The sequence below is a fragment of the Alexandromys fortis genome, unplaced genomic scaffold, assembly GCF_014885135.2.
Source record: "Alexandromys fortis isolate MF-2015 unplaced genomic scaffold, M_Fortis_MF-2015_v1.1 scaffold_19, whole genome shotgun sequence".
NCBI lineage: Eukaryota > Metazoa > Chordata > Mammalia > Rodentia > Cricetidae > Alexandromys > Alexandromys fortis.
This window is the reverse complement of record NW_026067890.1, coordinates 2,176,652-2,191,737: the sequence shown is the minus strand read 5'-3', so window position 1 is coordinate 2,191,737 and position 15,086 is coordinate 2,176,652. Positions and strand designations below refer to the sequence as shown.

The 15,086-nt window shown below is 43.2% G+C and overlaps 1 protein-coding gene across 1 annotated transcript in view; it reads right to left on the bottom strand.

Annotated features, from left to right (window-relative positions):
- Nucleotides 1-12,393, bottom strand: part of Lrrc39 (leucine rich repeat containing 39) — a 21,540-nt gene extending 9,147 nt beyond the window's left edge. Inside the window, exons 1-5 of the mRNA XM_050148983.1 lie at nucleotides 12,138-12,393; nucleotides 9,129-9,322; nucleotides 4,202-4,307; nucleotides 2,616-2,772; nucleotides 1,205-1,341 (exon numbers count right to left, since the gene is read on the bottom strand). Of these exons, the coding sequence (XP_050004940.1) occupies nucleotides 1,205-1,341; nucleotides 2,616-2,772; nucleotides 4,202-4,307; nucleotides 9,129-9,241 (513 nt within the window). The 5' untranslated portion in view covers nucleotides 9,242-9,322; nucleotides 12,138-12,393. The remainder of the gene's footprint in view (nucleotides 1-1,204; nucleotides 1,342-2,615; nucleotides 2,773-4,201; nucleotides 4,308-9,128; nucleotides 9,323-12,137) is intronic.
- Between the last annotated feature and the right edge of the window lie 2,693 nt (nucleotides 12,394-15,086).

The following is a 15,086-nucleotide window of genomic DNA, read 5'->3' as shown; positions in this document are numbered from 1 at the left end:
TTTTTTTTTTATTTTTATTTTTTTCTGAGGCAGGTTTGCATTCTGTAGCCTTGGCTAGCCTGCAACTTGCTATGTAAACCAGGCTAGCTGAGAACTCAAAGAGCTGTACATGCTTCTGCTTCCCAAGTGCTGGGATTAAAAGCCATCAAACCTGTCTAGAATATTTTCATTATAGAATATTGAAAAGATAATAAATCAAGCTTACATAGAAAACATAGATCTAATATAAGAGGTTGTGTCCAAGGACACATAGTTAGCTACTTGGAGGACACACTGTGACATTAAATAATCTTTGAGTCAGATCTCAGAATAGTATTTCTAATATTGTAGTAGTAGTTTCCTCTGAAAATTGAAATATTCTAACCAGCAGGGAAGTTCCATAAGCCAACTGATAAACAACTCGAATTAGCTCCAGGAAGTACCTGAAACTGAGTGAGAATTGGGAGTTCAGGGGGCTGGAGAGATGGCTCAGCGGTTAAGAGCATTGCCTGCTCTTCCAAAGGTCCTGAGTTCAATTCTCAGCAACCACATGGTGGCTCACAACCATCTGTAATGAGGTCTGGTGCCCTCTTCTGCATGCAGGCATACACGCAGAAAGAATATTGTATACATAATAAATAATAAATAAATAAAAAAGAATTGGGAGTTCAAGGCCAGCCTAGATAGAATAGGGAGTTCTGTAGGGAGTTCAAGGTCAGACTGAGCTGCACTGTGAGACTGTCTCACAACAGACAGACAGACAGACAGACAGACAGACAGACAGACAGACAGACAAAAAAGCCTCAGGGTCCAAGGCTATAGCTCAGTAGCAGAATGTCTGCTCAGCATGCATGAGACCCTGGGTTCAATCCCTTGCCGACGAAATAATCAAGCATGTGTGAGGAACCACTACAGGAACCTAGGCTTCTCCTTGTTATGGGAGCTTAAATTAAAGTTCTGTCTTCTCTCCAAAGAGATAATAATGCAGAACAGTAACAACAATAGAGGAACCTTTTATGCCAAGTAGAGTTTGTTCTAAGGAAAAAAAAAAAAAAAAACTTGCCTTCTGCTAGAAAATGCTTTTCACTAAGAATGTCTTTCCTAAAACCAAATTCATAACAGTGGTTCACGGGTTTTGTTTTATTTTGTGTTTTGCCAACAGCCACATGCCTGAGAAGCAGACTATTAGTAGAGGCAGACAAAACAGACATTGGGACCTTCTGACCTCTGGAGGGAGGTCACTTAGATCTCTGTTCACAGCCAGTTCTAGCTTCTCCAAGCTGGCACAGTTGCTCAGCTCTTTGGGGACGGTCTTGATTTTGTTGTAGCTAAGAATCAGTTCCTGCAGCCTGGTGAGCAGTCCTGCACGAAACAACAGCAACAACACTAAGTAACAACAAAACACAATAGGAAGGAGGCGGACTTAGTGCTTCCTGACACTAAGTGCTGCTTATATACTGCTATATACTTCACTTACATATTGGCAAAGTCAATTATTCTCATCTTCAAACCAGGGGCAAATTTCTCATGCCATAGGAGAGGCGCTGGGATTTCCATTCTGCTTTATCTATTCTGCTTTATATATACTGGATCAAGGTGACTGTGGATGGTACAGAACCTGCCTAGCATGTACCAGACCCTGGGTGAAGCCCCCTCTGTGACTCTCGCAGGCTCTGCCCTTCTTCCCAATTCCCTCTGCCTCTCTAAAAACCGTTAGATTACATTCCTAAAGCTAGCCACAAAGGTCTGTTCCCTTATTGAGCCACTCACTTCCTCCTCCTGAGGCCTTCTACCAAGGGCCAGCAATCAAAACTCCCCCTTGACTCACCTAATTAACATTCCCAGTTAAAATTAAGTACTTCGCCCTAACACAGGGTTTCTCATTGTACCTTTATAAACCACCATTTGTCTATGGACCACATCTGTCTCTCTATCCAGAGGCAGTTCTTTGTCCCATACCCATGTCCCCTTTCCCTCATCCCCTACCCTCTCTGTTTGTTCTCTATCTCCTTTTCCTCCACGGCCTAGCCCATTCCAAACACAGGCCTCCCCTTTTCCTCTTAAGAATTACACCGGCAAGGTCATTTCCTGCTGTTTTCTGCCTGAGTCAGGAAGCAGCCTCTCTAACTTTTCTTCCCCCACTTCATAAAGGATCTCTGTGAAAACAGGTGTTTGGGTGTAGTTTGTACCCAATCCGGGTCCAGGAGGGAGCCCCCGCTGTAGGGGAGGCCCCATCATTGGGCTTGGTCTCCAACACAAAACCCCAACACAGAACACAACATCCTGAGCAATTTTTCATCTGGGAACATTTTCCCACTGTCTAATCAATCTTTCCCCCTTTATTTCCTTTAGTGTGTTCTAAGATAAATAGTTAAACCAGCAATATTGCTTTAAGAATATACAACATATTTCCGAAAGCTTTTCTCAGTTGAAATTTTGTCTATCACCCCAGTATAAGTTTGAATCCCCTGAAGCATTAAGTCAGAGGAAATGTTTACAGTTTTCTCAAGTTGCTTTAGATAGAAGATCTTTATTCCACGCATTTGAAGCGGCAGGGTGAGGGGGTCTGAAAGAAAGAAAAAGCACCTTTGGCAGGTAAACAAAATAACGCAGGAATAAAAAGCAATCATCCTTACCAATCCCTTGGGGGATCTCTGAAATTGTGTTTCGAGATAAATCTAGCACAATGAGATTCTGGAATCTTCCGATGAATTCAGGAATTTTCAACAGACCCGTCCTATGAAGTTGCCATTCTTGTAGGTGATTCAGTTTCAGTAAAGAAGAAGGGAGAGTCTACAGTGGAAAACGTGTGGACAGTCATCGCGTTGTTTGGATTAGTCTAGCACTGTGCTGCGCTGCCCCGATAAGACTGCCTGGTTTATTCTAGCTTTGTGTCGCACTGCTGTGATATTACGGGATGTAAAGAAATGCTTGACGATAGCTTTCCCTTAATTGGGGACATTTCCAGGTACTTTGGGCTACTTCTACTCAAACCTTGACTTTTATTATTTTTTTAATTGTTAAAAAATTTATTTTCAGTTTTTTTACAAGTTATTATTTACTTCATCATTTATTGCTAAACCTTCAAATCTCAACCATAGTAGAATAAACAAAAATATCATATTTTGACTAGTAATGCACACAAATCAAGTCCGTTCTAATGAATGATTCTGTAGTATTTATTAGACTATCCAAGAGCATGTGTATAATTGAAAATGAGAATATTCTGAAAAACTATTTTAGTAATTTGGATTTCTCTTCCACTTCTATTATTAAGTGTTTTAGGAGTTTGTTTTGAGACAGGGTCTCTCTACAGACCCCTGGGTGTCCTAGAATTCACAATGTCGACCAAGCTGGCATTAAACTCATAGAGATCCACCTGCCTCTACTTCTGCCTCCCAAATGCAGGGGTTGAAAGTATGCGCCACTGCGTCCAGCCTATTTTATAAGGTTTTTCAAACCATTTTTTTCTTTAAACTCTGAACTCTATGCCTTTTCCTTTCAAGCTAAAAGTAAAATAAGAAAGTTAACTAGGAAACTGCCCCCATAGCTAATGATAACTCCAGGTATGAAAAACAAACACTCAGGGGCTGGAGAGATGGCTCAGTGGTTAAGAACACCGCCTACTTGTCTAAAGGTCCTGAGTTCAATTCCCAGCAACCACAAGGTGGCTTACAACCATCTGTAATGAGATCTGGTGCCCTCTTCTGGCCTGCGGGCATGCATGTAGGCAGACTACGGTGTACACAATAAATAAATTTTAAAAGAAAGAAAGGTTTTGAAGCCCTTGTAAGAGTTAGTCTATCTGATGTAACTAAACACACATATGCATGTGTGCTCATACACATGTGAGGGAGAGAAATGTCCCCTTCCATTCTGGAATCTAAACTGATAGTTTAGCTATGTGATTTGAGTTAGCCTGGCCATCACCACTGTAGAGCACACTGGGATATCTGCTGACTGGGAGGATTTAGAGACTAAGTCTCACAAGGGATTTGAGTCCGGGTGGGATGGGGCAAAGAGGCTCTCTGATTAAAAAAAAAAAAAAAAAAAAAAAACCAGTTCATGCACTTACATTTCTTTTCCATTGTTCACGTTGCCCAAATTCACCTGTTCTATTAATAGACTCTCTCTCGAACTCTCCTGGTCTTCAATACAGATCCTCCGGGCCTTCACACAATTCAGAGACTGGCCAATCAAGAGCTGCTTCTAGAGCACCTACCTTCCACTCTTCTTTCTCTATCTTCAAGATGACTCTTCCGTCTTCCCTGGTGACCTTTTCTTTCAGCTTGGTTAAGCTTACCCGGTCTTCCCAGATGCGCACCAGCCTAAGACACCGGGACATAGTTTAATTCATAGGCAGCGACAAGAGCAGCAACAGAAAGTCCACCCAAACGACCGACACAGCAGTGAAAGGAACAGAGGCCATGCAAATTAAAACATAGCCACTGGACCCATGCTAGCCCATGCAGCAATCTTTCGCCTGATTTCTAATACCATTGACTCCGTGGTCACCATGGCAGAAAGCAGTCAGGCAGGGCCATGGTTCCTCATTTTTCCCAAACAGTTCTGTTAACTGGAGACCACTCATTCAAACATATGCGCCTATGCGGGTCATTCTCGTTCAAACCACCACATCTGCAAACATCTCTTTTGGGTACCTGAGCTGCTCAAGATGGTCCTTTTTGAGTAAATGATAGCCTCCCATTTTCTTAAGGGGCTGGCTCTTTAACAAACCTGCTTTTCTTCATGTTCACCCTCTTCTCATTGTACTGAAGGCCTTTGAGCCGTGAGCAGTGTCTTAGGTTTACTAACACTATTGGTTCAAGGTTGCTTTATTTGTTTTGGTGCTGGGGATAGCACAGTGCCTTGCACGTACTAAGCTCAGTCCTAAGGTCTTAAAAAGTATCACAATTCTTCTTATATTCTACTTCTAATAGCATCAGTGAGATATGATTCATATGCTATAAAATTCAACCATTTAAAGTATACAAGTCAAAGATTTTATCTGTAAATTCACAACATTGTGCAACTGTCTCCATTATCTAATTCCAAAGTATTTTATCACTCAAAAATCCTCCTCAGTCCTCATTAGCAGACATTCCTCATCCTTCCATTCCTTCCTGGACATTGCTATTTTTTTTTTTAAGGTTTATTTGTTATATATATACACAGTGTTCTACCTGCATGTATGCATACACGCCAGAAGAGGGCACCAGATCTCATCATAGATGGTTGTGAGTCACCATGTGGTTGCTGGGAATTGAACTCAGTACCTCTGGAAGAGCTGCCGATGCTCTTAGTCACTGAGCCATCTCTCCAGCCCCTGCTATTTTTTTTGTACCTATACATTTGCCTGTGCTGTGTTTCATGTAAAAAGGGCAATATATAAGTGTGCCTTCCCGCTTAACACAATTCCAGCTCATCCATGTTGTTACTACTAACCAGCAATGCGCTTCCTCTGATGGGAGGATGGTACTCCTGTATGGGTCTTTCCCATGTGTTTGCCCCATCCATCAGCCGATTGTATGTTTTGCCTCTTCTGTATCATGTTGCTAAGAACATTTGTCTGCATGCTTCTTTGTGAACTGGTCGATAATGATAAAAGGCCATTGTTTCGGACCAAGCTCTTGACACTGAACCTCAACAACACTGACTGAACCTCAACAGATTGAAAAGTGAAATAAAGCTCTGTAGTGGTCTGAATAAGAATGGGCCCCCTAAGCACATATATTTGAAGGCTTAGTCATCAGGGAGCGGCACTACCTGAGAAGAATAAGTGTGTCCTTCTTGGAGGAAGTGGTCACTGGGCATGGGCTTTGGGGTTTCAGACGCTTAAGCCATGCCCAGTGTGCCATTCTCTCCTGCTGTGTGCAGATTCGGGTGTAGAACTCTCCGCTCCTCCCCCAGCACCATGTATGGTGCACGCTGTCGTGTTCCCCACTAAGATGATAACGAACTAAACCCTCTGAAACTGTGAGCAAGCCCTAATTAAATGCTTTCTCTTAGGAGAGTTGTCTTGGTCATGATGTCTCTTCACAGCAATAGAACAGCGACTAAGACAAGCCCCATGTCACAGAAATAAAAGAGTTCTCTGGCCTTTTGAAAAATCACAGCAGGTGACAGCCACTCTCCTCACCAAAGTAGTTCCCGTTGGTTTAGGAATGAATTTCCCTCTGACATAATCCTAACACATAATCCTCAAGGTAGCATGAAGTAGTCTGATATGACCCAGCTGTTAATTTTTATAGTTTTGTCTTCATGTCTTGGTTTTTATAGGAAAAATAGCTTTGGAATAGCCAAGCTGCCTTATGTTCTGTGATTTTTCCTTTTTCCCCAGCCCCTTCCTGTATCTAATAGCAATCTGTTCTTACTTGGCTTCATAGAGTGAGTGCTGCCTAACTCTTGTTGAGCGTTCTGCCTATTGGAAATCTTTTGAAACTGGAGCTATGGGGACAGCAGAGTTAGTAAAATGGGCCGGAGTCCAGATCCCCAGCACCGGCGTGAACCCATGACATATCTGGAACCCCAGAGGAGGAGAGATGGGAGATAGGAGGATGCCCGGGCTCATGGGGCAGCCAGCCTGGCTGAGTTACAAGTTCAGTGAGAGATCTTGTGATAAAAATTATCATAATAATAAAGTGGGCAGTGACTGAGGAAGGCACCTGTGTTTACACACTCACATGCACACACAATGCGCATATACATACAAGCGTATAAGGTGGAAAGTGACGGAGGAGGGCAGAGGACATTCACCTCTGATCTCCACTTGCATACACATGTGTACACTTGCACATACCAACATGAACACCTACGCACACACACAGGCACATGCCCCCCACATGTACACATCTTTAAAATTAATTGCAATTTGACCTTCCACAGATTGTATATTTTATTTCTGAGCCATATTATAACTTCCTCATGAACCAACGGAACGGCATAGCCCCAACTTCACAGTCTGACTACCTGCTCTCCACAGATCTGTCTCACTGTGTTCGCTGACCTCAAACTCACGGTCCTCCTGCTTCTGCTTCCCAAGGGTCCAAATTACAGGCGTGCACCACCACACCTGGCAAAACCAAGTTTTATCATGATATGACACGATTTTGCAATGGAATTTTTTTAAGGTTAATAAAAAGTGGTTTTTGAGGCTTTCATGGTATTTATTTCCTGGAGAGATAATTCAAACACTTGGGAGGTAGAAAGCAGATGGATCTCTGTGAGTCCAAAGCCGTACCTCTCTCTCTTATACACACACAGCTCTCTTTCCCTCTCCCTCCGTCTCTCTCTCCCCCCCCCCCCCCCCCCCCCCCCCCTCTCTCTCACACACACACACACACACACACACACACACACGCAGGCACGCACGCCCAAAGGGAGCTAACTGGAGGGCTAAACCACACACAGGAGTCAGCAGAGGGAGGTGAACAGAAGCTGTGTCTTACAGGGTGGAGTTGGTGCTTTGGCTACTTTTGCAATCACCACCCCCACAGTTGAACCACTAGAGTTGAACTTTCTGCTATTTTTTTAAAAACCTGACATTAGCTATTAGTTATTTGCTTTATGAATGAGAACTGGAGGGAGCCATGTGGTATTCACAAAGAAAGGAGGTATTCTTACAAGGTTAGACTGAAAACCAATCTAACACCAATCAGGAAAGTAGGTCAAATGTCAAGATTTCAGAAGAAATGAGAGGCCAATATTGAAATACAGCCCTCCCTCTATTAAAAAATCATGTGATCCAGAGGGGCCCCGGCTGTGGCTCCCAGCCATTCAGATAGGCTGGGGACCATGTCCATCTTCTGCTGTCAGGGGCAGCTTGAGGTGGTTAGTGGACACAATCCTGAAAATTAGACAGTCCCAGAAGCCAGACTTCAGTGGGTGGTACAGGAGAATTGTCTGCATTCTGTCAATCATGTTATAAATAAATGCTGATTGGCCAGATAGGAAATATAGGCGGGGAAACCAGACAGGAAGTAGAAATGATGTAATGAGAACAGGAGAATTCTGGGAAGGAGGAAGTTGGTTCCTCCCACTCCTGCCCAGACCACCGGAGCAGCAGGATGTGATCTGCCCCACTGAAAAAAGGTACTGAGCCTTATGGCTAACATACATCAGAAAAATGTGTTAATCAAGATGTGAGAGTTAGCCAGTGAGAGGCTAGAGCTAATGGGCCAATCATTATAAGCTTTATAACGTATAGAGATTGATGTGTGATTTTTCTCTGGGACTAAACTAAGTACCTGGTGGGAGGACAAAAACCCCAATAACAAGCAGGCTTGGCCCCTGTTCATGTTACAAATGGGTGTTAAGTGGGTTTCTGTTTTCACACGCAAACATCCTCTTGTTCCTCTTAACACTTAATCCCATCTGAATCAGTTATTTCCTTAATTAAGAAAACTTCCAGATGGCTGGAACAATGGCTCAGTGGTTAACAGCACTGGCTGCTTTTCCAGAGAACTAGGGTCTGATTCTTCAGCACTCACGTGACAGCTTGGAACCACCTGTAACTCCAGTCCCAGGGGGTGTGGCACCCCCCTCTTCTGGCCTCTGAAGGCACTGCGTAGAAGAGGTACACAAACATACAGGCAGGCAAAACACTCATGCACATAAAATAATAATAAAGAAAAATGAAAGACTATTTTGGGCGTGGGAGAGATGGTTCAGTTGTTAAGAGCACTTGATGCTCTTCCAGAGGCTCCAGATTCAGTTCCCAGCATCCACATGGCAACTAGCCACTGTCAATAACTTCAGTTCCAGGGGACTCAGTACCCTCTTCTGGTCCCCATGAGTACTGCACACATATGGTAGACCAACCTGCAGTCAAACGCTCATATATGCAAAATAAAAATAAAGCGTCGTAGCCGGGCAGTGGTGGCACATGCCTTTAATCCCAGCACTCGGGAGGCAGAGGCAGGAGGATCTCTGTGAGTTCGAGACCAGCCTGGTCTACAGAGCTAGTTCCAGGACAGGCTTTAAAGCCACAGAGAAACCCTGTCTCGAAAAACCAAAAAATAAAATAAAGCGTCGTAAAGAAGATTATTTTGTGTTTTCTATCAAATTCAGTGGAGCTCTTGCTAAATGATCTTTCTATAATGACGAGATTATAAATTTCCACTAATCCGAGATAAAATGTCTTAGCGTACTTGTGCTGGAAATCCTTTTCTCGTTTCACATCTTCATTGTGTTTCTTTATCCTTTCTTCCCAGACTTCCTTTACAGCATTGACGGCCCCGGTACAAACCAGATTTTCTGTCATGATTTTTCCACATCCTAGTCAAGTCGTCTAGTTCATTAAGCGTTGAAAAGCTGGGTCACAGGCCGCTCAGAAAAGACCTACCTGTGTGAGAGAGGAGGAAGCATCCTGCTTCAGAATGCTAGATACCGTAGCAATCACAGTGGTGATGTTCGTTGAGCAACTGTATTTCCCCAAACTATATTTATTTTTCACCCATCCATCCCTTCCCTCCTTCCTCCATTCACTATTTATTCAGAAACAGGGTCCACTGCGTTGCCCAGTTTGGCCTCCAGCTTCTGGGCTGAGGCAGCCCCCCTGCTTTAGTACCCGGCGTAGCTGGAACTACAGGCGCGCACCAGCACGCCCAGATAGTCTACATGTGTTTGGACGCCATATCTTACTTTCAACCCATGTAAAATATGATGTGAGCATTTTCGTTGCCTTTAATATTCACATGAGGAAACTAAACCTTAACAGACCATATGTAGCGCACGCCTTTAATCCTGGCACTCAGGAAGCAGAGACAGGCGGATCTCTGTGAGTTCGAGGTCAGCCTGGTCTACAGAGCCAGTGCCACGACAGGCTCCAAAAGCTACAGAGAAACCCTGGGGGCGGGGGGGGGGGGGGGGGGGGGGGGGGGGGGGNGAGCGGGGAGAGCGCATGTGGTAGGAGCAGGAACTGCTGCCCAATCTATCTCCTTTGCTACCTTGTCATTCATAAAAATGAAAACGTGCAATTAGACTTGCGTCCAACTTGGGAAAGCGATTAAACAACAGATGCATAAGTCTAGGGCCCTGAAGATGGCTCAGGAGGTAAAGATGCTTACCCCCAAGTCTGACAGCCTTCAGAGGATCCAAGCTCCAGCTGTGTCTACCATATAGGGCTTTCACACGAGATTAATTAAACCTGTTTTTTTTTTTTTTTTTTTTTTTTTTTTTTTTTTTAACGATGACTAGAGAGACAGTACAATGATGAAGAGCATTTGCTCCTCTTCCCAAGGACAGAAGTTTGGTTCTCAGCACCCACATCATGAAGCACACACACACACACACACACACACACACACACACACACACACTATACACTCTCACAGAAACGCACACATGCATTTCAAAAATAAATAACTTTTTAACTAATTCAAGAGAAAGAATATCAGAACTATTAGGAAGTAGAAAGTGGCTCACAGAGAAGACCGAAAGTTCCAAAAGGCCACAGGAAGTGCAGCTGTGGCCAGAGTCACTACGTGCACGCATCAGTGTGTTGTAGTGAAACTCGTTGCTTACACTTAACATGTACCAATTAGAAGAAAGAAGGGAAAAAAAGCAGTTAAATAGTAATAATAAGATGGAAAAAAAAAACAGGAAATCCAAATGACAAAAAAAAATCATAAATTGTAGCAAACCTTAGGATTCTGTAGATTAAACCAAAATAAACCATCTACACACATCCTGTCACAATATTGATCATAAGAGACTGACTCTACCAAGTATCGGTAAAAGTCTGAGTGAGGAACTTTCCCCTAGTGCTGTGCATTGGTGGTACTGTGGGTTGGCTGTAACTACGCTGGAGAGCACAGATGATATGCAACATGTATACATTCCCACGCAATAACAGTAGAATAGGCCGTCCCTGTGAAATGTGAACAAGTGTCCCCCAAGAATGACTTTTCAAAGTAGCAGAATGACAACGATGATGATGGTGGTGGTGGTGGTAGTGATGATGGTGATGGTGGTGATGATGGTGGTGGTAGTGATAGTGTTGATGATGGTGATGATGGTGATGGTGATGATGATGGTGGTGGTGGTGATAATGGTGGTGGTGGTGATAGCAATAAAGAACAAATGTCTCCTGGAAATTTACTTTTGCATGGATGTCTTCATTTAGCAGGTCCAGGATGTTTGGCTAACCTTGTCTAAATTACAGATTTTAAATTTAAATTACTCAAGGAGCATGGGGCCACACAGAAAAAGAAACAGAAAAGGGCCGTTAGAAGAAAAAAAAATAGAGTTGCTATGCCATTAGAAATATGCAGAAAATCACTAGGATGGGGTACTATCTCTAAGGAAGGCATGAAGCCCACACACAAGAGCTGACTGGGAAATCTTTCTACAGTCGATAAACTTTGCTGTTAGCCATAATGGTACATGTCTGAGGCTGAGGCAGGAGGATGGCAAGTCTGAGAACATCTTGGGATACATAAAAACATCCTGCCAAAATAAGAAGGAAGAAAGAAAGGAAGGGAAGATGGAAAAAAAGAAGGAAAAAAAAAAGGAAAGAAAAGAAGTCGGGATGGACAAAAGCAGAGAGGGAGAGACAGTGGGAGGGAAGGAGCCTTAGGGAACATGTACTAGTGATCTAATTCCCTGCGTATGTCACCTATAATTTATGTCTCAGATGTTAACAAAATTGAAGTGACTACGAAATACCTTCAACAACATGAAATAAAAATAAAGAATGTAAACTATCCCCATATATGTATTGCTTTATTCTATATAAACTCACATTTGTTAACTTATTCCATTGTTTGACATTAAATATTGGTTGTCTCTAATATTAGTTTGCCTAAAACGAAAGATCTGCACCAGAAAGCAACAAGCTCATAACAATGCATTTCTGCAGTTAGCTACTTTGTGGAGGAAAAGCTCTTAACAGCGAGGGAAGCATGCAGGCACCACAATAGGAGTCTGCTCCCCAAAGTTTAAAAAAGTCCAAGAATACTTAAATTCTTGCTTCGGGGAAGCCTGCCTCTTACGTCCTAGAGAATGACAAATATGTGAGCGGCGGCAATCCCCCAAAGGGCTTTAAGTTAAACTCAAGCTCCGTTCTGCATTGGTGCACTTACACACACAGTGGAGTCGTCTTTGGCAGTTCACTTGTGCAGAAGCAATGGAGGCACCGGTTACGGGAAAGCACTTACCCTTGGGGGAGGCTGCAGCCAACATACCCAGAGCTCCTGGTTTCCAGCAAGAAACACGAGGTGGATCCAAATGACTAAAATCCTCTGTCGGGCTGTAACACAAGTGAAAAGTAATGTCAGCCCGAGTTCTAATTATAGCTCACGGACAAGGCTGAGAATAGCAAGAATCACGTGGGGCTTCTGTGCAAAGGTTCAACTGATAACGTCTGCGAGTACGTTGTGGTAGAAACACTAGGAAACTTTCAGGGAGAACGAGTTCCTTTTTATTTATTTAATTTTAAAGTTTTACGTTTGCGTGGTTGGTGTGTATGCGTGGCCGTGCACCACATGAACGTAGCGCCCTGCAGGCCAGAAGAAAAGTACTGAATTCCCTGGAACGGGAGTTAGGGATGGTTGTGCGCCACCGTGTGGATGCTAGGAATTGGCCCTGGAACTTCTGCCCATGGAGAGAGAACTGTTCCTAAGCCCTAGAAAAACATTCTTTCTAAAAGTCTTTCCACCTTTCATGATTTTACAGATTGCATGTATTTCATAGAATGTAATGCATCTATTTGAAGCAAAGCGACTTTAAAACACGCCGATCTGCAACAGAACAAAGCCTTGAGCTAAAGGCACCGATGTGTCAGATAAACGAACAGGAAAGGTGTGTCGGGGAACCCCAATTTATGCTGCACCTGTGCTTCAGTTTGGGAGCGTGCTGAAGGTTGAGGCAAGCCATGTTCATGCCCTTGCCTCTTAGGCACACTCCCAAGTCTGGGGCTTCAAATCTAATTAACTTTCGGTTCTTACCTCTCAGGGGTCATCGACAGGACTTAATTCCATATTCTTAAGAGTTATACATTTCGTATGCATCTGGACATGGACAAATTTTAAAAGATAACAAATCTCATTGTTGCGCTAGATTTACACATACACAATTGTTCAGTGCTGGCTAGACCGGAGGCCCTTGCACACGCTAGGCAAGCTCTCTACCAATGAGCTACGCCCACGATTCTGTAGAACTACTTATTATCATGTTTTGCTAGCATATATTGTTTCTTTTTTTTTTATTATTATAACATTGCCTCCCTAGAGACCAGCCTAGTCTAGATGAGATCCCGGAGATAGAGACCCGTATTGTTTCTCAAAAGGTATACTAATGAACACTTCCCACCAGTGAATGTGAGCGTTTTTCACTTCCTTCCCAATACTTACCTTTCATCTGATCCTCCTGCGTCCATCCCCTGATCGCTAGGATTGCAGGCATGTACATACTGGATTATATAGGTGATGCTTCATGCTGGCTAGGCAAGCAATCCCTCAGCTGTGCTACAACCCTAGCTCTTTCCCGTATGTTGAATGAAGTATTGTGTGTATAGTGAATTCAAAAGGGAAGTTCTTTCTGTTTTATATTAGTGGTTGCTTTCAGTTCCATGGAAATAAAAGCTGCGCGGAATTAAAGACCTTCCACAGGGCTGGAGAGATGGCTCAAAGGTTAAGAGAACTGACTGCTGTTCCAGAGGTCCTGAGTTCAATTCCCAGCAACCACATGATGGCTCACAACCATCTGTAATGAGATCTAGTATCCAGAACACTATATACATAATAAAAAATTTTAAAAAAAATAAAGACCTTTCACAAGGAAAGTTAGTGTGAACTACATAACACTGTTTTCTAATACTGACCCAACTTTGGAGTAAATTTTATGATCAGTTTCAAACAACAACTACAATTTTTTTCCCCACATTTTTAAAAACACTATGGAGAACTTTCCTATCTATTAGAAGTAGAAGTTACGCTAATTTTATTTTTATACTCAGCATCATAATCTTAAAGTTTCTCTTAATGTGTTCTAGAAGTAACATTCTACTGAAGATGGAACACATTTCATTTGGCTATTTAGTTTTCTTTCTTTTAGATTTGTTAATTTTATCTCTTGTACATGGCTGTGACCTGCATGTATACTTGCAGTGCCCACAGAGGCCAGAAGAGGGCATCCGACTCCCTGGAATTGGAATTGCTGGGTGATGTGGGCCACCACGTGGGTGTCTGAGAAAGGAACAAGTGCTTTTAATCGCTGATTCATCTCTCCAACCCCCTAGTTTTCGGTTTTTCAGGTCAGGGTCTTCATGTGTTGTCCTGGTTGGTCTGAAGCCCCTGGCCTCAAACGAATGCGCTTCCTCAGGCTTCTACACAGCCAGGGCTGTGGGCGCATGCCACCAGGCCCGGTTTTTACAGTCATTTGTAATATACAAAAAAAACTGTATGAGAAAGGATGCAGTCAGAGATTTTAAAAATGATGCTTTTGGGAGCTGGAGCGATGGCTCAGGGGTTGAGAGAGCTTGCTGCCCTGCGGGTACCATTCATGTAATTACGTTCTTGCAATCCCTTTTGATAATTCTGGACCTAAGATAATTCTAGATCTATTATGAGCACACCCTGAAGCAAATTTCAAGTTATATAGCTTGCCGCCTGGTATGATAGTTCTCTGAGGGTGTGGATGACTGAGACCACTCATGCTGTCTCTTGGAAGGAGGCCACCTCAACCTACCCGCTAGGAGTGAACCTCCACCTTGGCCCAGCTTCCCCCACATATAACCTCTTATTTTTCTTCTTCTTTTTTTTTTTCCTGAGAACTTTCTTTTCAGTTGTTAGAACCTGAATTCTTGATGTCCACTCACTCGCTCTCATTCCCTATCTCCTGTCTCTTGTTACCACCAAGGACAGCTGTTGCCCATGCTTTGAATTATGGCATTCCTCAGGGTACTTCGTAAAAGCCTGATATAGACGCCCTCTTCCTAGCAGAGCTGTGTGTGTTCGTGTCATGCTTTAGTTGGTTTTCCCGGTTTTCTTTTCTTTTCTTTCTTTTTTTTATTTCTCTTTGGTTTTTCGAGACGGGGTTTCTTTGTGTAGCTTTGGAGCCTGTCCTGGAACTCACTCTGTAGACCAGGCTGGCCTTGAACTCACAGT